This window comes from Balaenoptera physalus (assembly GCF_965194825.1).
Source record: "Balaenoptera physalus genome assembly, chromosome: 15".
NCBI classification, from domain to species: Eukaryota; Metazoa; Chordata; class Mammalia; order Artiodactyla; family Balaenopteridae; genus Balaenoptera; species Balaenoptera physalus.
Genome location: NC_138894.1, coordinates 15,867,211 through 15,891,133, shown reverse-complemented (window position 1 = coordinate 15,891,133; position 23,923 = coordinate 15,867,211). Strand labels below are relative to the sequence as shown.

Sequence of the window (23,923 nt, the reverse complement as noted above, 5' to 3'; positions counted from 1 at the left end):
AAGCTTTTTTGTTTTTAGTCATGTGTACTGAGATAATATTTCATTTTATTTTAATTTGGTTTGGCTCGGTTTGGGCTTGTGGGATCTGAGTTCCCTGACCAGGGATCGAACCCGGACCCCGGCAGTGAAAGTGCCGAGTCCTAACCACTGGACTGCCAGGGGATTCCTTCCCATCCTAAATTTCTTAATCTGTATAGAACACTTAATCCGTACCCTCAACGCTGCTGAGAAGGCATTCAGCACTCAAATGTTCATTGACTCTTAATGTGATTTTTCCCTCCCCCTTTTTTTTAAAAAATAAATTTATTTTATTTATTTGTTTTTGGCTATGTTGGATCTTTGTTGCTGTGCACAGGCTTTCTCTAGTTGTGGCAAGCAGGGGCTACTCTTCGTTGTGGTGCACGTGCTTCTCATTGTGGTGGCTTCTCTTGTTGTGGAGCATGGACCCTAGGTGTGCGGGCTTCGGTAGCTGTGGAACGCGGGCTCAGTAGTTTTGGCTCGCGGGCTCTAGAGCGCAGGCTCAGTAGTTGTGGCGCACGGGCTTAGTTGCTCCGCGGCATGTGAGATATTCCCGGACCAGGGCTCAAACCTGTTTCCCCTGCATTGGCAGGCAGATTCTTAACCACTGCGCTGGCAGGGAAGCCCCTCTAATTATTTTTTAAAGGAACTAATCTAGAATGAATTCTGGAGTATAGTTCTGTGAGGTCTGAGTTTTCATTTAGGTACAGTTAGGATTATGTTTAGTAAATGAATTTCTTTCTGTTTATCTGTATTAAAACTTGTGTGCCGTTTTGCTTTCCCCTTAATTCCAAATTTAAAATCTCTGTCCATTTTATGAAAGCGGAGTTAACTTTTAATAACTCAGAAGAGCTCAAATGCCATACATGTATTATTTATAAACTTGGATATTTAAATTTTTTCCTGCCGCCACAATATTCATAAAAACGTTAAGTCTTAGTGATTTCTGGGGAGTCTTATTTATTTCTACCAAAATGTCCTAGTCCTAGGCGGTGAGGTTTTCAGCTTTTTGGGAAATGTTAATAATTGTCATCATAGCAATACCTTTCTATGTTGTGCCTCACCATCTTTTATAGCGTGGTCTCAATTATCATGAGTCTCATCTCTCATGTGTTTGACTCTTAGGCAGCATGTACTTTGTGGTGTAATTGATAACTCTAAACTGCCTCTTATGGACCAAATTAGAACTTTTCATTATCTACTGATGAGCAGACATATCAACTGATGGCGTTTGTAGAGCTACCTACCAACCAGCTGTTCAGTTCTAACAACACTTTCTTAACTGTGTAGGTGTAATTTTTTGAGGTTTTTTTCCCTGGGTTACCATAAAAATAAGTGGCAAACAAAATTGAAAATGCAAACACTGAGTAGGGATGCAAACTTAGTTTTCAGTCTTAATGATATCATTGTCTTGCTTGTATTATTAGGTGGCCCAAAATGATGAGTAAATCACGTCACAAAGTTGTTCACGTGGCTGTTTTAAGCCATGTGATTAGTAATGAAGGAAAATAATGGAACAAATATATGAGCAAAATGATCAAACTGTATTAAAAGTTATTTGTAAAACCAAGTTAAATTAGGAATTTTATAATTTTTTGCTTTGTGGGAACCAAATACCCTTTTTAATGTGTAATTTGTTCTACCTTCCTACATACTGACTTTGGGTACGCTTTTATAGGAACACATTACGTACTAAAGTTGAGAAGTATTTCATTTCTTTGGCAAGCTTTGGGATAATTTTCTTTTACAAACAAGGAAACTGTGGCTCAAAACACAAGCCTGTGAGTTCTTATTCCAAGTCTTCATCTACATGTTTAAGGGTTTTTTTTGGGGGGGGTGTCGTTCTTTGGAAAAGAGAAGGAACTTATAACTGGGGGGACTCTAATTTGTGAATGTGTTTTATTTGAAAATTGGTGTGTGTATTGACTGGTGTATTTATTTGGTGTTTGGAAAATTTAGGGTGCAGTGCTCTTGGGAGTAGTACAGCTGAAGCATCCTGGGAGAGAGCAGAGGTACAGCGAGCAGCTAGACGTGAAAGGTTGGCAGCTGAGAGGGCGTTGGTTCACAGCGTTGGTAGTGCCAGAGTCTCCAGTGCTGGGCTTGAAATTGAGACTGTGTAATACACGATCTATTATTTTTCTGTTCATTCAGTAAATAGTTATTGAACACCTGATATGTGCTGGTTGCCATGCTAAACGCTGGAGATTAAACACTCATATTTTCTACCTTCAAGTAATTTCGTGGGGGTGATAGACAAATAAATATTTACAATGTAGTGTGAAACCCTGATAGAGAAGTACAGGAAGCTATGCAAACAAATATTTTTCTAATTTACAGTTTCCGTGAAATGAATGGACGTAAATCCTGAAATGGCTAGGCAGTGAAGCTGAAGGGCAGAGCTTGAAGTCTTAGCTGGGCTCTATCTATAAAAACAATTTAGGAGTTAACTCAAATATGTTTAATTTAGTTTGGCAGATGTCTGATTTTGGAGGAGACCATGCCTATTCCAATTTCTGAGAATATCACGCTTAAAATTTGTTTATAAAAGGTACTATTCTATTGCACTAAAAGAAAAATTATCTTTAACTTAGACCAACCATGTGTGTTGGTCCTTTGTTTGGATTTAAAATCTCTTACTGACATGCTAATTATTTTGCCTGTTGAATCAAGTCTAATAATAAAAGTGACCTTAAAAAAAAAAGTACTTTCCTGGTACAGCCACTTTGGAGGACAGTTTGGTGGTTTCTTGCAAAACTAGACATTACTCTTACCATAAGATGCGGCAATCAGGGCTCCTTGGTATTTACCCAAAGGAGTTGAAACTTAGGTCCACACAAAAACCTGCACATGGATGTTTATAGCAGCTTTATTCATAATTGCCAGAACTTGGAAACAACCAAGATGTCCTTCAGTAGGTGTATGGATAAGGAAAGTGTGCTTATATCCAGACAGTGGACTAAATAAAAAGGAATGAACCATTAAGCTGTACATGTATAGGGGCAACGTATATATGGGAAATCTCAGTGCCTCCTCTCAATTTTGTTGTAAACATAAAACTGCTCTCAAAAAATAAAGTATTAGAAGAAAAAAGTACTCGTGGTGACTAAGTGGTGAGCACTGTCTCAGAACGATTTCTTTCATGTTTGTGTATGGGTTCTGAGTACAGGGAGGTTTATCGCATTGCCAGACACAGTTGGCACGCGACTTCATCCTGGGTCAAAAGTGAACACTCCAGTGGCAAACCTGGAATCCAGCGTTCACCTTCATATCTGGTTTAGTTATGGTAAAGATGGCTGTCACAGTAATTGCCCAGCTTTCCTCCTAGGAACTGAATCCAGTTAGATTTCTTTCACAGAATGGTTCTCCTTGAAGCAGGTTTTGTTTTCAGACAAATAAATCAGAAGAACATTAGGACACTCCCTTTAGGACTTAGAAGTTTGGTCTCAGTCAGTTTGTTATTATAGTGATTTTCAAACCTGTTTTTACCTTTGGCTGCTTTCCACTGAATCCATTTGAAAGTGCATGAGTGGAATCCTTCTCTCTGAACAGGGCTTTCCCAGGGTTCTCTTTCAGATTATTCCATTATACTTTTCTTGTGCTTCCAAATAGTTTGTAGAAATTATTTTTCCTTGGGGCATACTGAAAACTCTCTCAGTGTTAATTAATTGACCTTATATTACTAGTATCTATCATTTATAAACTTAGCAAACTAAGTTGCTAAGGTTCGAAAATACCGATGGATTTCAAGGGTGGGGCATAGAAGTTCAGCTGGTAAATTCCAAATGCCCTCTCTCCAGCTTGGGCTCTGCTTTTCTGTTCCTTAACCTTTTGCTTACGTTGTTGTCTACTGACTGTAGAAACAAACATGTCTGGATGGATAGGAGTTATGGTTTGCATTTTTTAGGTTTTAAAAAAAATTGAGTTAAAGTTCTCATACCATAAAAATCACCCTTTTAAACTAGCTTTTAGTACATTCAGAGTTGTGCAGCCATAACCATTATCTAATCCCAGAACATTTTCATCACTCCCAGAAGAAACCTCATATCACTAACAGTCACTCTCTATTCCACCCTTCCCCCACCCCCTGGCAACCATGAATCTCCTTGCCTATTCTGGACATTTCATAGAAGTAGAATTAAACAATTTGTGGCCCTTTGTGTCTGGCTTATCTCACTTAATGTTATCAAGGTTCCTCCATGTTGTAGCCTGTATCAGCATTCCATTTTATAGCTGAATAATACTCTGTCATATGGATTTCCCACATTTTGTTTATCCATTCATCATTTGGACATTTGGATTGCTTCCATTTTGGGGCTATTAAATGCTGCTATGAACATGTATAAGTTCGTGTATGGACATACGTTTTCATTTCTCTTGGGTGTATACCTAGGAGTGGAATTCTTGGGTCATGTGGTAACTTTGTTTAACTTTCTGAGGAATGTTTTCTACCGCTTTTGCACCATTTTACATTCCATCAGCAATGGATGTGGGTCTGAGTCTCTATATTCTTGCCAACACTTGTTGTTGCCCATCTTTTTTGTTATAGCTATCCCAGTGGGTGTGAAGTAGTTTCTCACTGTAGTTTTTTTTTCTTAATAAATTTTATTTATTTATTTATTTATTTTTGGCGGCGTTGGGTCTTCGTTGCTGCGCACAGGCCTTCTCTAGTTGTGGCGAGCGGGGGCTACTCTTCCTTGGGGTGCCGGCTTCTCATTGCGGTGGCTTCTCTTGTTGAGGAGCATGGGTTCTAGGCGCGCAGGCTTCAATATCTGTGGCACTTGGGCTCAGTTGTGGCTCACGGGCTTAGTTGCTCCGCAGCATGTGGGATCTTCCCGGACCAGGGATCGAACCTGCGTCCCCTGCATTGGCAGGCGGATTCTTAACCACTGTGCCACCAGGGAAGTCCCTCTCACTGTAGTTTTGGTTTGCATTTCCCTGTTGATTAAAGATGTTGAGCACCTTTTCCTGTGCTTATTGATTATTTGTATATCTTTTTTTTTTTTTTTGACTGCACTACACAGCTTGTGGGATGTTAGTTCCCTGACCAGGGATTGAACCCGGGCCACGGCAGTGAAAGCGCCAAGTTCTAGGTGCTGGACCAGCAGGGAATTCCCAGTATATCTTATTTGGAAAAAATGTCTATTCAGATTCTTTGCCCATTTTTGAATTGGGTTATTCACCTGGATATTGATAAGTTGTAAGAGTTCTTTGTGTATTCTAGATACTAGACCCTTATCTGATATATGATTTGCAGGTATTTTCTCCCATTCTGTGGGTTCTCTTTTCATTTTCTTGGTAGCATTTGAAGCACAAAAGTTTAGTTTTGATGAAGTCCAATTTAATTATTTTTTCTTTGGTTGCTTTTGCTTTTGGTGTCATATCTCAGAAACCATTGCCCAATCCAGGGTCAAGAATACACCCCCTTTCTTCCAAGAATTCGATGGTTTCAGCTCTTACATTTCAGTCTTCATTCCATTTTGATTTAATTTTTCTCTATGGTATGATTCTTTTGCGTATGGATAGCTCGTTATCCCAGCACCGTTTGTTCAATATGACTTTCTTTTTAACTGTTTTTTTTCCCCCTTGCTTTATTTACCATCAATCCAAATACTTATATTAATAGTGCCTGCAGATGTGCAAGGCATATGATAAGACTGTGAAGTATACAGTTTACAATAAGAACTTGTCTTCCCTTTGGGTCTTACATCTAGTTGAGATTGATGGTGGCATATATACATGAAATCATTAAATAGTGTATGATTCTGTGCCAGAGGAGTGGTGGAGAGAACAGAATTCATTAGGAACTGAGAAGACTGAGTAAGTCTGTGGGCAGAGAAGTTCATAGAGAAGATAAAGCCATTGACCTTAGATAAGGTTTAGATACAGAAAGACCAGAAATGGTCAGAGCAGAGCTTACTGAAGCAATTAGATTCTTTTGGCCCCAAGTATATATGGGACACCTTTTAGACAGATTTTAAAATTTTCCTGGATTACCAAGTATTCTCTTAGCCTAAACTGTGTTATTAGAGATTGGAAGCACCTGATATATACTTTGTGCAGTTGTATTTAGAAGTAAGGATAGTTTCTATTTTGGCCACCCCACATTGGATTGGGTACCTTATGGGCACTATCTCCAGTTTACTTATCTTTTTACTTCTCTCAGTGGTTGTCATTGAGCCAGACTTATTATATTCCCTCTTCACGGTCCCTACAATCTTCTAGATTTCTTTTCTTAAAACTCTGGAAAAACTATTCTTGTCATAGTCACTGATTACTTCTGTATTGTAGGTCAGTGGTCAGCTCTCAGCCCACATCTTACTTGATACATAGCAGCACATTTAACGCAGTTGGTTACTCCCTCCTCCTCGGCACATTTTCTTCACTTGGCTTTCTGAACACCGTATTTCCTTGATTTTCCTCCCACACCAGAGTTAGTGTTTCAGTAGTCTTTGTTAGTCCCCTTTTCCAGTTCTACTTTGTCTTGGTCTCATAAACTTGGAGTTTCCAGGACTCCCTCCTTTTATCACTTCTGTGTGTCTGCCCCAACTCTCTCTTGCTGATTTCGTTTAGTATCATATGTATGCCAGTAACTCACAAATTTGTATCCAACCTTGACCTTAGTCTTGAACTCCAGGTTTATATATCCAACTCACTCTTACACATACGCACTGGGGTGACTACTCAACATCTCAGCTTTCACAAGCCCCAAACTGAACTCTTTATGTCTCCCTCCCCCCTCATAACTGCTCAGCCTTTAATCTTTTTCATCTGAATTGGAGACAGCTCTGTCTTTCTGGTTGACTTGGGGTGAAAACCTTGGAGTCATCTGTGAGTCCTTTTCTTCCCTCATAGCCAGTCAAAATCCTGTCGGCTTTGCCCTCAGAATATGTCCGGAATCCGACCACTTCTCACCACCTCCACACCTAACACCCTCGGCTGAGCCACTGTTCTCATCTGGATTGCTGCCACAGCCTCCTGACTCATCGCCCTGCTTCTGTCTTGTACTCCTATCATCAGCCAGAATGACTGTATTAAAATGTTACGTCAGTTTATGTAGCTGTTCTGCTCAAAACTTTGCAATGGGCATTCCTGTTACTCAAAGAAAGTAAAAGGCAAAGACTTTACAGTACCAGAAAGGCCCTACAAGATCAGGACCCACCCTGGTCTCCTGGGCTTCCTCTCCTACTGATTTCCTTTGCCAGAAATCTACTTTAGCCACACTGGCCTCTTTGCTATTTCTTGAGTAGTCTAGGTATATTTCTGCAGTAGGGCTTTGTCCCCCTCAGTCTGGAATGCTTTCCTCTGTAGGGGAGGAAAAATAATTTTCTTTCTACCCTTGCAAGTTCTTGGCTGAAAATACTATATTAAAAGACAGATTAACCAGTGAAAAACAGACAGTTTGTTAACACATATACCTCATGTGTATGTGGGAGATTCTCAGGGAAAAATGAGTAACTCAAAGAGGTGGCTTAGAATTCAGGCTTAAATACCATCTTCAGCTAAAGACAAAAGAAAGGTTGGTATGGGGAGGCCAGTAATGGAGAGGTTACCAGGAAAAGCACAGTAAACAAGAATAAGGTTTGTTATACAGATCTAAGTCTGAGCTGTCATCATGATAAAAAATTTCTTTAGAGGTTTAGAGTCATTCTTCTCTGCCTGGTACAGAGAGGGAGAAACCCTTACAAACGGAGATTTATTTTATAAATTTAAATTTCCTTTACCAAAGGGTGACTTCTACTCTGTTTTCAGAGCTTCTGTGTCTGCTGTTTCTCAGAATAATCAGCTCAAAATCATTGTTACGCCAAAGAAGCTATTTTGGGGTGGCATATTCTGCTACCCTTCACCCCCCGAGGTAGCCACATGGCTAATACCCTCGCTTCTTTCAAGTCTTCGCCCAAATGTCACTTTCTCAGTGAGGTCTACGATGTCCACCTGTTTAAGATTACAATTGCTCAAGCCACACACACTCCCCATTTGTTTTACTCTGCTTCCCCCCACCCCTGCCAGTGGCACGTATCCTTTTTTGTCATACTGTATAATTGACTTACTTTGTGTTTATCTTCCTCACCAGAAGGTAAGTTTTAGGGCAGAGATTTTTGCCTGGACACTTCTATACCTGTCACATAATTGAGTGCTCAATAAATAGCTGTTGAATGAATAAACATCCTAAGGCTACTGTACTTTCGGGCTTTTTTTTTTTTTTTTTTTTAATTTGGCTGCGCTGGGTCTTAGCGCAGCCAAATTTCTGATGTAAATTAAAGTTTAAGAACCACCGCTATAAACAAGATTTCAGGAGCCAGGTCTGTTGCTTACAGGTGTGGATGTATAGATCTATGAGGTAATTGACAAGTATAACTGAATTTGTTCTCTCTTGGTTCTTCTCTTTCTCTTCCTCCTCCCTATTTCCTGAGGAAGTAGCACAGGGAAAGAGGATATAAACTGTAGTAACTTCCAGTTGATTAATTGTTTTGGGTGTCAGGGTCCCCAAGACTACCTTTAGGTTCTAGTGATTACCAGCAGGATGCACTGGACTCAGCAGGTGGTCATACCCATACTTATGGCTAACATTTATTACAGCAAAAAGATACAAGGCAAAAATCAGCCAAGGGAAAAGTCACATGGGGCATAGTCCGGAGGAAACCAGGAGAAAGCTTCCAAGAGTCCTCTCCCAGTGGAGTCACACAGGGCACGCTTAATTCCTCTAACATCAAATTCTAACAAGTGTGAAGTGTTACCTACCAGGGAAGCTCATTTAGAGACACAGTATTCAGGTGTTTACTGGGTACTTGTCATTACAGGCACCCTCTGTCTAGCAGATACCGAAGAAGAAAAGTAGTTCAGCACAAACCACGTTATACAAACAGTTGAGGCACAGTGAGCCATTCTTAACCAGTTAGGGTGGTAGGAACCCTCCGGTTCCAGGCCTGCTTGCAAGGTTGACCCTTGGCTGGCATCTGGGAACTTGGCTTTCAGGAGGGTTCCTACCCCCTAACTGGTTAAGAATGGCTCACTATTGCTTACAGGTGGGGATATGTTAACTCTTTTTCTGCCCTGTTTCTCTTTTCACTGTTTTCATCATGGTATCCAACGAAGTTTGTTTTTTCTTCTTTATATAGAACATAAAGCATTTAGATTTATCTCTCTTTAGGAAATTTAGTAATAATTGAAATGTGAGAATGACTTGGACAGTTTAAGTGGATTGAATAAGTGAGTTTATTCATGTAGGCATATTTTCTGAAAAATGCCTTCACAGTATGATTGTCTCCTGATTTCAGTAATTACAAAAGTGATTTATTTCATAGTAAAATTTTAAAATTTATTCCAAACAATAAAAAGTTAAAAGAGCTTTCTTAGTATTCACTTGAAAAATATTATCTATGAATGTGACCATCTGTTCAAAGCAGACACTGATTTTTCTTCACTTTACTTCCATCTTTCATGTTCCAAAGGGCCAATTTGTAACTTGCCATCTTTGGATTTGCTTTTGTGAGTAACCAATCTTCTTCCTTTTTTTCTTTTTTATAGGTCAAGATGCTGAATTATCAGGGACGCTTTCACTTGTTTTGACACAGTGCTGTAAGAGGATAAAGGATACTGTTCAAAAATTAGCCTCAGACCACAAAGACATCCACAGCAGTGTTTCTCGGGTCGGAAAAGCCATTGATAAGGTATGGTGTTGAAGGGAGTGTCTGGTGTGCTTTAGCATCGTCCTTCATCTCCTGTCACTGCTTCAATAACATTAGCTTTCTCAGATTATTTTCTCTTGTTTCTTTTATCGTTGCTTTTAATAAACTTATGCAGATCTGGTTTTACTGTGTTATTCTTAAAGTTCCCTGTTGCTGTTATTTAAAAAAACAAAAAGAAAACAAACCGAAAACCTTCTCTTTTTACAGCCTTGTTTTTCACCCATTTGCTTAAATGATTACCGTTCCTAGTGTCATGATGAGTAAATTTCCAAGCAATTTTAACTTACTAGGAGGGAGTTTGTTTCTAGAAGTAACTTTTCCTACTTCCTGAGTAATTCCGAGGCCATGACTCTGCCTCTGTTATGGGATGATTAGGGTAACACGCTTGCATCTGTCTCCCCCGCATCATCCTACCTCTTGCTGTTTTCCTGTGAGCATGCTAGTCACTTGTCTCCCGTGTTGCTTTCTGTGTGAGTGGGTTGGTTGCCAGCTAGCAAGGCCTGTCACTTGTATTGGGTGATTTTTCTTTTTTAATTTTTATCGGAATATAGTTGCTCTTGTGACATCTCTTTAATCTTTAACTTGGTGGTTTACTTTTAAGCAGTTTTCACTTTTAGCCCTGGGCCAGTTTTGCCCTCGGAGTTCATAGTCCTAGTGGCGACTAAGAGAAGTGGCCTAATAAGGTTACTGTGTGATACCTCTGACTATTTCAGAGGAGTTTGAAATAGTCAATCACTGGGGAGTTTGTGACTGCTTATGGACATTTTTGTTCACACATTGTAAACTTCCGGGAGGGTAGGAAGAACTTCTGGGGACAGCTGTTTGTAGCAAAACCAGTCTCACGAGCTGCTCCATCTGTATACATGAGGACAGTAGCTGTAACGTAGAAACTCGTGGAATCCAGAGAGTGGCTCTAACTCGTGCGTAAGTCTGTTAGAAATAATCCTACAGAGCAGTAGGATTGAGAAGCTAGGCTCGAGGCAGCCTCAGTGAGCACTAGAAGCTCGTAAGGAGACGTGGTTACCTGGTAGGAACGGTGGGACAGGACTGTGAGAGGCGGGGCTCTGGGGACTGTTTGGGTAGCTGTGCCTTCAGAAGTGTTAGTGACCTTTCGGAGAGCTCTCACCACTCCCACAGCGCTGCGGGCTTCGCCGCAGCCAAAGAGGCAGAGGAGTGGTGTTGGCGGCGGCAGCCTCATTTTGGGGTCAGTGATGGCCGTTGCCAGCAGAGGCTGGGAAGGCAGCAAGTGTTCTCTGAAATAGCTTTGAGGTTGTGATGCCTGTTTGTTAACTGCAGGGGAGTGAACACAGCTTTGGGAGCGGCTTCAGCCTCAGACTTCTGGAGGCTGTGGCGTTGGATGCGGTCAGCTGGTACCTGAAGTGAGTGTTGGCGTGTACTGCTTAAAGACCTCCTGGAATGGTGATGGGGGCACTTTAGAGGTGGTCTTTAATCACTGTGGGTGAGGAACCCTCTGTTTCTTTAGGGTGAGGTAACTACTGGTGGTGTTGAGGAAGCTTCGGATTTTGGCGGCTGACAGCGACCAAGGCGTTCTAATGATGGTTCAGACCCCAGGAGGCTCCTGGAGGCATTGACCACCAGGCTGCCTGCAGTTAGGCCAGTGTCGGGGGGCAGCAGGACCAGAACATGCCATGACAGTGAGAATAGCTGAAGCTTCCAAAGCAGCCAATCAGAGAAAGCATCTGAGAAAAGATCCCAGATTCTGGGAGTAGGTAGGGACGGCCTCAGCAGTCGTACCTCAAGTGTGCGGACTACTGGCCACCAAGATTTGGAACATTTGGGCAAATAATTCAAGAGCTTTGCATTCTGCCACTGGTAGGATGACCATATGTCCTCATTTCCTAGCTTATGTCTTGTCATAATTATCATCAGAACCCTCTTTTACTCCTGTCCCCCAGCTACTGGTGACTTGCTAAACATGTCTTCGTCCTGATCTGGCAGGTCTTTATAGATATTCATAAGGGTTGTCATATTTTGGCTAATCTTTGAGACAAAGCATTTAAATGTATTTGGTGCTAGAAATGGAAGTATCTTTTTGAGATTGGATAACAAGGGAACACATAGTGAGTAATCTATATTCTGACTTTTTTAGGGGGGATGTGTTTGAGGTGAATGTTGCTAATTACATATTTCAATTTACTCATTTCTCTTTTGAGGACATTTTTCAGGTACTTGGAAGTTATAAGGGCTTTTTCAAGTAATTTCTTTTTTTTTGGTAGGTTTTATGTTCCTGTGAAAGTAGTTTAGGTTCTAGGTGACCTGGATTCTAGATTCTTCTGATCTATCATATGAAATAATATCATTAAGTTGATACTGGTGATATTTGTTGAATTATAGTCCTGGGGCACAGCAGAAAGCTTGGATCTCTTAGCCCAGTTCGCTAACATTTTCCAGTGCATTCTCTCCCCTCTTTTGGGGTGGGGGGGGGCATCTACTTAGCCTCAGCTGTAAACGAAGCTGTTACCCTGCTAGAACTACCTAGACCTTGTACATGAGCTTCCCATGCATATGAGGAACTCTGTGTTGGCTGTTGTTGTCTAAGACTCCATTGCCTTGTAAAGTCTTCCTGCTCTTCTAGTTTGCACCTGGTAAATTTGCGCAAGCTTCCGGGGCCGCCTGCTATAAAGGCTGGGTGGACTTGTGTGGACTGGTAAACAAACAGGGTGAAGCTGAAGCCATTGTGGCTCAAGCCTTTATACACCAAACAGCCTTGAGTAATCAACTGGAATGCCATCCAGCGGCCTGTGAGCACCATGTCATGGACACGTGTTCCCACCCTGCTGAGAGGAGGACAGTAAAGAAGCCGGTGACTCCTCTGTGAGCAGGTTGGCTGTTGAGTGAGGAACTTCAGTAAGTTTTTGACATGCTTAAATGATTTATTTTTTCCTTTAATGTTTCAGGGCTCCTTTTAAAGTTCTTTAGTCATCACTTGGCTGAAAACGTACACAGAAAAGAAGTTTATGATGTTAACCAAGACATTTTCTGCCTTTTAATTATTGCCAACATAAAAAGTTATTGAAGATTTCTGCTTTAACGTGTTGACTATCTCCAGATGCTTGTCGTATAATCATAGTTTATAATATATAATAACAACAACCGTTGGGTTTTGTGGTAAAAATTTTTTTTAATGTGTTTTTAATTTTTATTTTATAATTTTTTAATTCCTTCTCTATTTTAAGAAAATCTAGAATTCTCTCCTGTTTAGTGTATTTTATTTAGTGTTTTACTTAGTCTTTTGACTTTTTTAAAGTTTAATTCCTAAGAAAAGTCAATAACAACAATTATTGCTTTAGACTCCTGTGTGTGTGTGTGTGTGAAATAGTGCTGAGATTTTAAAGTGTCTAAAATTTGCTGTAGGACAGTGGAAAGTGAAACATACAGTTCTTTAGAAGATTGTGGTCTAGTTTGTTCATGTAAGGGTGCTTTTTGTACGCATAAAAGAACTCGAAACATTCCGAGGCAACATAAAGTAAGTTTGCATAGGATAGACTCTGCTTACTATAGAAAAGAAAGGGAAGATCATTATGCTCTTGATTAACCAAAGGTTTCTGGAGTTGATATTTTAAATTTGATTTGGAAGAATGGGTAAGATTTAGAGCAGCAGAGCAGTGAGGTGTGGTTCTTCTGTGGCACCCAGAAAGGAGCTGAACAGCTGAGAAAATGCGTGACTCCTGTTAAAGACTCTCAGGGACTGACTGGATTGGAGCAGCCGCCCTTGTCAGGACTAGGACAAGATCAGGCTGGGGACAGGCCAGTGATGGAAGGCCTCAGGATTTGTTCCAAGGAGATTAGGGGGAAAGGGAGGGAACGATGAAAGCATTTGAGGGTTTGCTTGCCTTCGTTAGATAGGATGAAATTAGACTAAGGAGAAGTCAGGAGTAGGAAAATACAGCTCTCACTTAATGGAGTGCTGACCATGTTCCAGATACTGAGCTGAGAGCTTTACTATAGCCCGTGATGCAGGTACATTATTCCCATTTCACATATGAGGAAACTAAGATTCAGAAATATTAAGTAACATACCCCAGGTGTACAGCTTGGAAGTGGTGAATCGATGTTTGGGAAAAGGTATCACACAAGAGTTTGGTCTTAAACACTGTGCTGTGCTAGGAAATCAGTTAGGCCGTTGCAGGGCTGGTAGTGTTTTAAGGGGGAAAATCTTCTGCCACCAGATGGAGCATCTACACTGGTGAGGCAACATGATGATTGTTAAAAAATGGAGTAAGGCTATAAAAAGTGAAATAGAGAATATTTTAAGATAGTTCTGGGTGAGCCGTTTGGAACTGCCTTTTATGTAGATATGACTGGGGTATGAGAGGAGAAAAAGATACCGGCAGGAGAAAATTTGGGGGGTTTAGCCTTAAAAAGTCGTTTGGTTAGAGTGGGTGAGGTCAGATAAGTACTGGCTCTAAAGTTCTTACTATGTAATAGATAAATCCTTGTAGTAGAGAGACGTTAACCGAAGGAAGGAGATTAAGGAAGGAAATGAAGGAAATTAAAAGGGCTAGAAAATTTAGTGTAAGATGAAAAAGCTAACTTTTGAGTTCTGAAATATAGGCAGATAATTTGATTTATGTTTTGGGTGGAATTTTTAGAATTATTGAAAAGGAATGGTGAACAAAGTTATAAAAAGACAATAGTGATGAGAAGCTGGGAACAAATTCCCTAAAAATAAAACATGTCAAACTAACCGCCTTCCCCCCCAGCCCCACTGCCACCAATTACTAGCAAGGCATTTAATAAAAATCTCATATTTTTGTGGTCAAGATGGAAGGTGTTCCTTTTTAAATTATGTGGTTTGAATAGGAGCAGCGTGTTCTCGATACCCTGTCCACTTTGGCCACAGTGCTGCATGGTGTGAGGATGGGCCTGAGCCATCCAGGCTTGGCCACCTTCGTTTGCTCCCGGGTGGGTACCTCACCGTCCTTCCCTAGGATCTTTCTCATTAGAGCCCTTATGGAAAGAAGTGCTGAAAATACGTGAGCCCTGGAGTGATGAGTAGCCCTTGAAAGAATCTGGTCTCCTGTGGGAAGCAAAACCTACATGTCGTGAGAATGAGGGAGGGGAAATCTTTTGAGACCCATTTATCCTCCTGTCTACCCCTGGTTACCTGTGCCTCTTTTTAAATACAACTTGCTTGGGCAAAAGAGATTTCTGTTTGTAGGAACCAAGAGTCCTGACTTAAGCAGCTAGTTGCTCTCTGGGTCTCTTCACTTGTACTGGGCTTCAGTTTCTGTGAAACAATATTGGTTTTGCCCTTTTCAGTCTGAAGATCATTCTCAGAAGAGAAGATGAATTGAGTTCCGCTTTCTCTGCCATATGTCCCATTACATTATTAGTTTTAGGCTCTGAGCAGAATGAAACTACATTATTTACTTGGTAATGATAATTATTTGTTGAATTATAGTCTAGTCCACAGAGGAAAGCCTGGACCTTTGCAGTCAAGTCTCAGATTAGGATACAGGATCAGAGAGCCCCACTGGATCTGGAGCGGGTACAAACCCACTTTTGCCTGAGTCTAGATGAAACAGCTTGCTTGGTCTAGCATCCAAGTTAGGTTGGGTTGAGAGGGGAAACAGACGCTATACCTATTAAGCTGTGCCAACTAATCCAGTCTGTAATTGTATTCAAGTGATTTTAAATTAATGAATTCATTATTAATGCCTCTGTTAAAGTGCTTTTGTGTTTTTATTTTTATTTACGTTTTCTAAAATGAAGCTCTTTTAAATGTAGAATCAGAAGATTTGGTGGCAAGGCCTGGCCCTCAGATTCAGCATCTGTGTTATTGAAGGCTTACCATGGGATAGGTACTGATAGTAGTAGATATCTTCATGTACATTATTTAATTTAGTCTTTAGCAACACCCTGTGAGGTAGAGATTGTGGTTGGCATACACAGATGTGAAAACTAAGACTTCGGCTAAGTAACCTGCCTGAGATCACAGAACTAGGAAGCAAATGGAAGAGCTGGGATAAAAGCCCAGATTTTAAGACTTTGAAGAGCCTTTCCCAACTGGAGTTCTTTGAAAGAATTAATTCCTAGTACCCTGAGGGCACCCACTGTATGTATGAATTTCTGGCCTGTGCTTCTAGAGTGGTAAGAGGTATGTGCCTTCTTTGGGAGAATTAGTAAAATAGTCGCTCAGATTTCTGTAGTTGGTTCAGATAAGGAGGAAGTTGGGGAAGCAGATTGACCAGAGCAGAAAAAATGTGAAATAGCATGTAAGATAATTGTGAGGGACAGGGATGCAAATGTGACAGGTGGTTAGACTGTGGGGCATTTTAAGGATCTTAAAAGCCCAGCGGAGTAGTTTGGCACATGTCTGGCCATGCCACATGACTCCCCTTTGTTTATAAAGAAATAACTTACCAGTGTGCACCCCCTAACCCCCCCCCACCACCTTCCTTGACCTGGTTAATCTACCTATCTCTTAACTTTGAAAACTAAAGGAGAGGTATGAATATCATGCAGAGGAGAGACTGGAGTGTCTAAAAGGAGCAGCATTTATAAATGCTCATTATGAGACGCTACTAAATTTATTTTCCAACCCATAGTTGGCAAAGCACTGCTGTCTGGTATATACCTACATACGGATTATTTTATTACAGGGCGTATACCTCCTCATCACCTTTACTAAGTTTACTAGTAAAAATTTAGCAATTTTTCCCTAAAGGGTTTGTAACAATTTATAGTCCTACTGAACATATATAACAGTTTCTGTTTCCTCAATTCTTACTTACACTTGGTGGTATCAGACTTTTAAAAAATTTAAATCAATCAGATGGATGTGAAATAGTATCTATTTGTATTAATTTGCATTTCCTTCATCATCTTTGAAGTTGAGCCTCTTTTCATATGTTTGACCATGTGAATTTTCTCCTTTGTGAATTTCTTGGTTATTTGTCTATTGTTTTCTATTGGGTTATTTGTCTTTTTTATTGATTGGTAGGAATTTTTTTTAAAAAAACCTCTTTTGGATACTAATCTTTTTGGGGTTGTAGTCAAGTAGGTATCTTTTCCCAGCCTGCATGGAACCAGAATCCAGGTCTTTTTGTTCTCTGTTAAATATTCTTTGCAGTTTACCTCTCACTGCTAAATCAGATTAACTGGGTGCTTAGAAGGGAAGTTGATTCCTGGTGGGTGCAACAATAGCACATAGTTAGGTTCACAGACCAATTTTTCTTCAAAAGTAGATGGAGAAGTTTAAAACAAATTAACAGTATTAAAGAATTGGCACTTAGGAATTAAAACAAATACTGAGTTTTATCGTGTATGGTTATCACTACCTGCTCAATAATTATAATTTCATAAAATGTATTTCAGAAATGGATTTGTTTCGGATGGTGAGCGATGAAAGCCAGTCCTTAAATCTAACCAATTTGTAAGCATGTTCATGATACGGCAGAGAGGTAGGATGGTTTTAGATTTCATGGTTTCATAGCGATGGTCTGTTAAAGTTATTTACTCCTCCTCTGCCTAGCTTCCAGATTTTAAAACTTTTAATCCATCAAAAATGTGAATGATACTAAAAGTACATGAGGTGATGTACGAATTTATGTGTCCTGATTTCTCTTTTTAAGCCGTAATATCTTTTCTAGGCGGACACACCCTTGAATGTGTGCTTTTTTGCTTTTGATTCTTTTTTGAATCCTGCCTTCACATTTAGGAACATCTTTCCACTTTTTTTTTTCTTTTCCTTTAAAAATATAAAAGGAAAAAGTATAGTAAAACAGAAGTGGTAATAGACAGATGTTTCTCTTCACTAGCCACTTCTTGGCTGGTTTGCGGTGCTGCTGATTTCCTGGGCAGCCATGCAAATGAGTTTGGTCACCTAGCAACAGGGGCTGGAACTGATCCTTGCTCTGATGCAACGGTAAGAACATGCAGTTAAAACAAAAGGAGTTCTGATACTATATTGCATTTCCTCAACCTTTTTTTTTTTTTTAATAATTTTAGCTTTAATTTTTACTGCATGTGAGCAGAAAATAAGCTATGAAAAAAATTTACTTATCGACCTCAGTGGTTTAAACTGGAAAATCAGAACGGTAGAAGGGAGCTCAGAAATTTTCATCGAATGCATTGCTTATTCATGCTTAGTTGTATTTTCCAAGACTAGCAAATAAGTTCTAGAACTTGAATGTAGTAGAGGTATCCTGAGTGCAAGGGTATTCAATTTTTCTTACCACCTGTGTAGTACTGACCATGGTATACATTATAGGAATAAAGTTACATGAAGAGCATCATTGTAAAACCGTCTAAATTTGTTTAAATGTTAGACTCTTTCATTTTAAAGTCATCTAGTTTTCTAGATGAACATTTACCTTTGGTATGTATATTAAGGACAGATTTAAAGGAATTGTTTTGTTTGATTGGAGCAGTTACTGTCTGGTGGTAGCTATTAAAATCCTAAGTATATACTACCAAAAAAATTGTCTCTTTTAATGTGGTCTGTGCTTTGAGCTGACCATTGTGTCTTCCAAAGCTTTTTTCTTTCTTTCCTGCAGAATAATAGACACCTGATAAATTTGTTGGGGGTTGATGCGGTTGGGGGAGTAATCATTAAATGGATAAGTAGAAATCTGAAGGTTGTATTTGGATTGAATGAGGTTGAAAGATCAGTGAGGAATCTTAATTAGTCTCAATGATTCTTGCTTATAGGGTGCATTCAGACAGTTATACAATTATAGGCAGATTTCTGAGTTCACAATAAATTCTGTCATCTTCTGATACCCATTCCTTTGGTCACTTGAATGGGCATTTGTCAGGGGAAATAAAATATGGGAGAGTGTACATCAGTCACCCTTCTAGGCCTGTACCTTAGTCCAGAAGAGGAACAAGATAGCACCATCTTCACTTCTAGTATTCTAGTTGTCATAGACAGCATAAAGATATAATAATTTGCTTAAAAGTATTGATGAACTGTTATGAAATCATCTCTCAACAGGCGGAATCTGATAAGCAGATGGGAAATTAGAGAACCTTATCCAAACAATTCTGGCTTTTCTTCAGTGCTAGATAGTCTATTCAGTGTGGGCATGGAGACTATTGCTGTAGCATCTAGATACCCTATGTTATTTCCATTCTTTAGATTAAGTACCAGGCCAAGAAAGAGGTCTATAAAAAGAAAATGAATAAAAATGAAGACTCAGAGTAATTTTGCTTTTTTGTTTTTGTCTGAGTAATTCCAAATGTTAATGTGCATATTTAGTTTTAGGCTACTGACTTGACATCTAAGAATAGATAGCTCTTTAAAGAAAAATGGGCTTACTTTTGGAGAGGAGTTCTCTCCTGCATTGTAGTGATCGTAAATGGTAGGTGGTTTGCAGTTCTATTACTACCTGTTCGTGTATGTACTGTAAAATAATCCTGTGTCGTGTGGACTGTATTTAAGCAATGATTGACTTAGATTGTAATTTCAGTAAATCTAAATGATCTCATCTAATTAAATTCATGTGCTTCAAAAAAAAAAAAGAAAGAAATGCAAGAGGTTTACCAGCGGGTAATGCCTATGAAAGATAAGGCGGTGGAAGTAAAATTGGGCAGGGAAAGCTTTCAGAGGTATCTTTGTTTTTCCTTCACTCTTGATGTTCCGAGTTGTCTTCTACTAGTATAATATCCCTTCTATCAGGAGAACTTTTAGCGATTCTTTCAGAGCAGGTCTTCTGCCAACAAATTCAGCTTTCCTTCATCTGAGAAAGTCTTTATTTCACCTTCATTCCTGAAGGATATTTTCACTTGGTACAAAATTTGGGGATGACAGTTCTTTTCTTTTAGTACTTGAAAAGTGTACCACTTTCTTCTGGTCTCCATGGTTTCTATTGAGAAATCTGTAGTCATTTGAATCATAGTTCCCCTATAAGTAGTGCATCACTTTTCTTGATAACTATTTCAAGATTTTTTCTTTGTCTTAAGTTTTTAACAGTTTGATTACGAAGTGTCTAAGTGTGGATTTCTTTGAATTTATCCTTTTAGGAGTCTGCTGAGCTTCTTGAATCTCTAGATTTATGTCTTTTGCCAGGTTTGGGAAATATTAAAAACATTTTTTTCTACACTATACTCTTCTGTTGTTCTAGCACTCCATTGACATGACTGTTAGATCTTTTGTTATTGTCATGCAGGGCCCTGAGGCTCTGTTCGATTTTTTTTCAATCTTTGGTTATTCAGATTAGATAATTTCTGTTGATCTTCACTGACTTTTGCGCCGTCGCCTCTGTTCTGCTGTTGCGTCCATGCAACAACTTTTTAATTTTGATTACTATATCTTGTTTCTTGCTGAGACTTTCTGTCTTTTGTTTCAAAGTGTTTGCCCTTCCTTCTTGAAGCAATTTTATAATTGTTCTAACATCTTTGATGATACCAACATCTGTCATCTTTGCATTGTTGTCTGTTGAACATCTTATGTGAATTTAGATTTTCCTAGTTCTTCGTATGACAAATAATTTTGGATTGTATTTTGGACATTTTTAATATTATGTTTTGAGCCTCTGGGTCTTATTTAAGTTCTATGGAGAACATTGATGTTTTTGTTTTAGCGGACTTGACCTGGTTGGGTTCAGGCTACTCAGTATTCTCTGAGTTGTAAAATAATTTCAATGTCAGCTTCGTTTCTAAAGCCATTACAGAGCTCTTCAGGTATGTTCTGTTTGTGTGCCAACCAGTGGCCATTCTGGGACCTGGAAACTAGGGCTGTCTCTTAGTCCAGTTTTCAAAGTCTGTGGTATGCTGCTGAGGGTCAGACCCATCCTGTATAACTTGAGGGTGAGCCCAGGAGTTCATAAACAACTTGGTGGGGGGATCACTTTCCTGCATTCCTTCCTGTCTGTGATCTCCCTGCTACTTTATGGTTCTCTGGGGCTGCCTTTTTAGTCATCCAGCCAGAAATCTGGGGCTTTACTTACCCTGCTCTCCTGTATATTTACCATAACTCTGCCTACATCTGGGGCTACAAGGTGGAAGGACAGAGAGAAAAGATGCAAGAGGGGTTTTTGCCCCTCGCTCTTGGGACCATAGCTTCTCTGACTGGAGAGGAAGGATCCCTTTCTAAAGGTGCCTCAGAGTTTTAGGTTGCCTGCTGTGGTAGACAGAGTTCTAAAGGTCTCCCAAGATTCTTGTCCCATGGTTATTCAGTCATACATAATCTAGGTACTGCTGTGAAGGGTAGAAATAGAAACTGGTTTAACTACAGACTGCCTTGAGCTACAGGTACAAGAAAAGGGAGGGAAAAAAGCATGCGATTTCCCCCACTCTCTGTGTAGTAGGAGAATACACTCCTGTTCCCCATGCCAGAACCGAAGGGCTTCTCCTGGAGCGCTCTGTCCACATCCTGGGTGCCCAGTTGTGGGTTTTGGCTGCATTGCATCCAGGCTAAGAGATATTGGAGGGAGAAAAGTAGTAAACTCACTGCCAGTTCTTTGCCTTCCTCCCCAGTCCACTTACTACTATTCACTTTTTTGTTTCCTCAAGTAGCTACTCCATTCAGTCCTGATTTTGTAACTGCATTCAGTGGGAGAGGTTGGGTGTTTAAGGATTCTTTTTTTTTTTTTTAACAAATGGAGTCATAATTGTGTAGTTTTGTAGAAGTTGCTTTTTAAAAAAAATTATTTATTTATTTATTTATTTATTTTTGGCTGTGTTGGGTCTTCGTTTCTGTGTGAGGGCTTTCTCCAGTTGCGGCAAGCGGGGGCCACTCTTCATCGCGATGCGCGGTCCTCTCACTATCGTGGCCTCTCTTGTTGCGGAGCATAGGCTCCAGACGCGCAGACTCAGTAGTTGTGGCTCACGGGCCTAGTTGCTCCGCGGCATGTGGGATCTTCCCAGACCAGGGCTCGAACCCGTGTCCCCTGCATTGGCAGGCAGATTCTCAACCACTGCGCCACCAGGGAAGCCCAAAGTTGCTTTTTTTCACTTAAGGTGTTATGGACATTTTTCCATGTTAGTAAATACAGAACAATGAACCTCACTTTTTAATTATGAATAGTAATACTAGCATAATAACAACTACCATTTCATTGAACCAATAAGGAAGTATATTAATTTATGAGGGCTGCTATAACAGAGTACCACAGACTGGGTGGCTTACACAGACATTTATTTTCCCACAGTTCTGGAGACTGGAAGTTCCGTATCAAGGTGTGGTAGGGTTGGTTTCTTCTGAGGCCTTTCTCCCTGACTTGTAGATAGCCATCTTCTTCCTGTGTCATCACGTGGTGTCTTTGTCTCCTTGGGCTACCATAACAAAATTCCATAGACTGGGTGGTTTAAACAACAGAAATGTGTTTTCTCATAGTTCTAGAGACTGAGAAGTCCAAGATCAAGGTGCTGGCCAATTCATTGCCTGTTGAAGGCAGACAACCTCCTTCCTGGCTTGCAGATGACCACCTTCTCACTGTGTCCTCATGTGGTGGAGAGCGAGCGAGCAAGCAAGCGAGCCCTGGTGTTTGTTCCTTGTCTTTACAAGAGCACCAGGCCTACCGGATTAAGGCCCCACCCTTAGGACTTCATGTAACCTTTACCACTTTCTCCCAGACTCTGTCTGCAAATACAGTCACACTGGTTGCTGGGGCTTCCATGTAGGAATTTGGGAGGAACACAGACGTTCGGTCTGTAACACATGGGCTTCCCTCTATACCTGTCTGTGTCCTGATCTCCTCTTTTTATAAGGATACCAGTCCTATTGGATTAGGGCTCTCCTTAATGACCTCATTTTAACTTTATAAAGTATTGGGAGTTAGGACTTCAACACAGGAATTGTGAAAGGATGCAATTCAGCCCATAAAAGTATTTTTCTCTGCTTAAGATAAGGAAACTGAGGCTCACAGACCTTGAGTAATTTTGGCCAAGGTCACACAGCTAGTAAGATAGAACCAGGATTTACACCCAGGTAGATTGGCCCCAGAGCCTGTTCTTTGAACTATCTGGCCGTTCTATCCCCAGTCTCCACCTTGGCACGGCAGTTGTTGGGATATGCCATGGATTATTGAATAATCCTATGCTGGACATAATGGGTTTTCTTTCTTTTTTTTTTCTGTTAGACAGTGCTGCATTTAACATGCTTTTACAGGTATCACTGCACACCTCTGAAAATATTGCTATTGTATAATGCCTAGAAATCAATTTCTTCACAGAAGTCATTGTTAAATTTATGTATTTCCCTAAAATACCCTCAAAAATGTGCTTGTTTACCCTCCCAGCAATAATGAATGAGCGTGGCAAGTTTTAGAAAAGAGCAATGGAAAAGCTATCTCTTGTCATAGGCTGCAGATGAATTGGAATTGGGTACTTATTTGTGGTGTCTCAGAGTGAAACAAAGGCCATTGTTAAGTTAGGTGGGGTGAAAACATATCAAGTGATGTATCCTGGTCAATTCATGATTTGCTTTCTTGTTTTTCAGAATTTTGATTCTGACATTAGCAGTGTGGGAATAGATGGCTGCTGGCAGGCAGACAGCCAAAGGCTTCTCAATGAGGTGATGGTGGAGCACTTCTTTCGACAAGGAATGCTGGATGTAGCCGAGGAGCTCTGCCAGGTAACAGTGTGCCACTTGCGAGAGGATGAAACAGAAACAAGGGAAGTCCTTGCAGTTTTTAAGTCTTCTAAGCCATAGGCAGATTTTTACATTTTAATCATCTGGGCTGACTTCAATTTACTAGGAAGTTTTTGTTTGTTTGTTTTTTAAGTTGGTGAAAATTATAGTCCTAGAACTTGTTATTCAAATTATTTCCTTATTCCTGCCCCAGAATGTTGGTCCCAGGTCATCAATCAAGGGTCAGAAGTGATGCTACTTTTTCAAATATCTCCTCTTTTGTTTGTTTGTTTGTTTGTTTTTTTGGAATAAGCCAGAGCATTTTATTTATTTTTTTAATTAATTTTTTTATTGGAGTGTAGCTGATTTACAATGTTGTGATAGTTTCTGCTGCGCAGCAAAGTGAATCAGTCATACATACACATATACACACTTTCTTCTAGACTCCGTTCCCATATAGGTCCTTACAGAGCACTGAATAGAGTTCCCTGTGCTATACAGTAGGTTCTTATTAGTTATCGTCTATATACAGTAGTATGTATAAAACATCTCTTTTAAGAGGGAAGGTTCGTATAGCAGAGAAGAAAAGGACAAAGAGGTTTATATTTGCTTTTCTCATCTAGCCCAGCTTAAAGAACTTTGTTTATCAAATGAATTTCAAGCTAAAATTTACTTCAGG

At 40.0% G+C, this 23,923-nt stretch overlaps 1 protein-coding gene across 2 annotated transcripts in view; it reads left to right on the top strand.

Moving 5' to 3' along the window:
* RMND5A (required for meiotic nuclear division 5 homolog A) overlaps positions 1-23,923 on the top strand; it is a 60,371-nt gene that overhangs the window by 11,523 nt on the left and 24,925 nt on the right. For both annotated transcript variants that reach the window (XM_082426861.1, XM_082426860.1), the window contains exons 2-3: positions 9,544-9,686; positions 23,113-23,247. In XM_082426861.1, the coding sequence (XP_082282987.1) occupies positions 9,544-9,686; positions 23,113-23,247 (278 nt within the window). The remainder of the gene's footprint in view (positions 1-9,543; positions 9,687-23,112; positions 23,248-23,923) is intronic.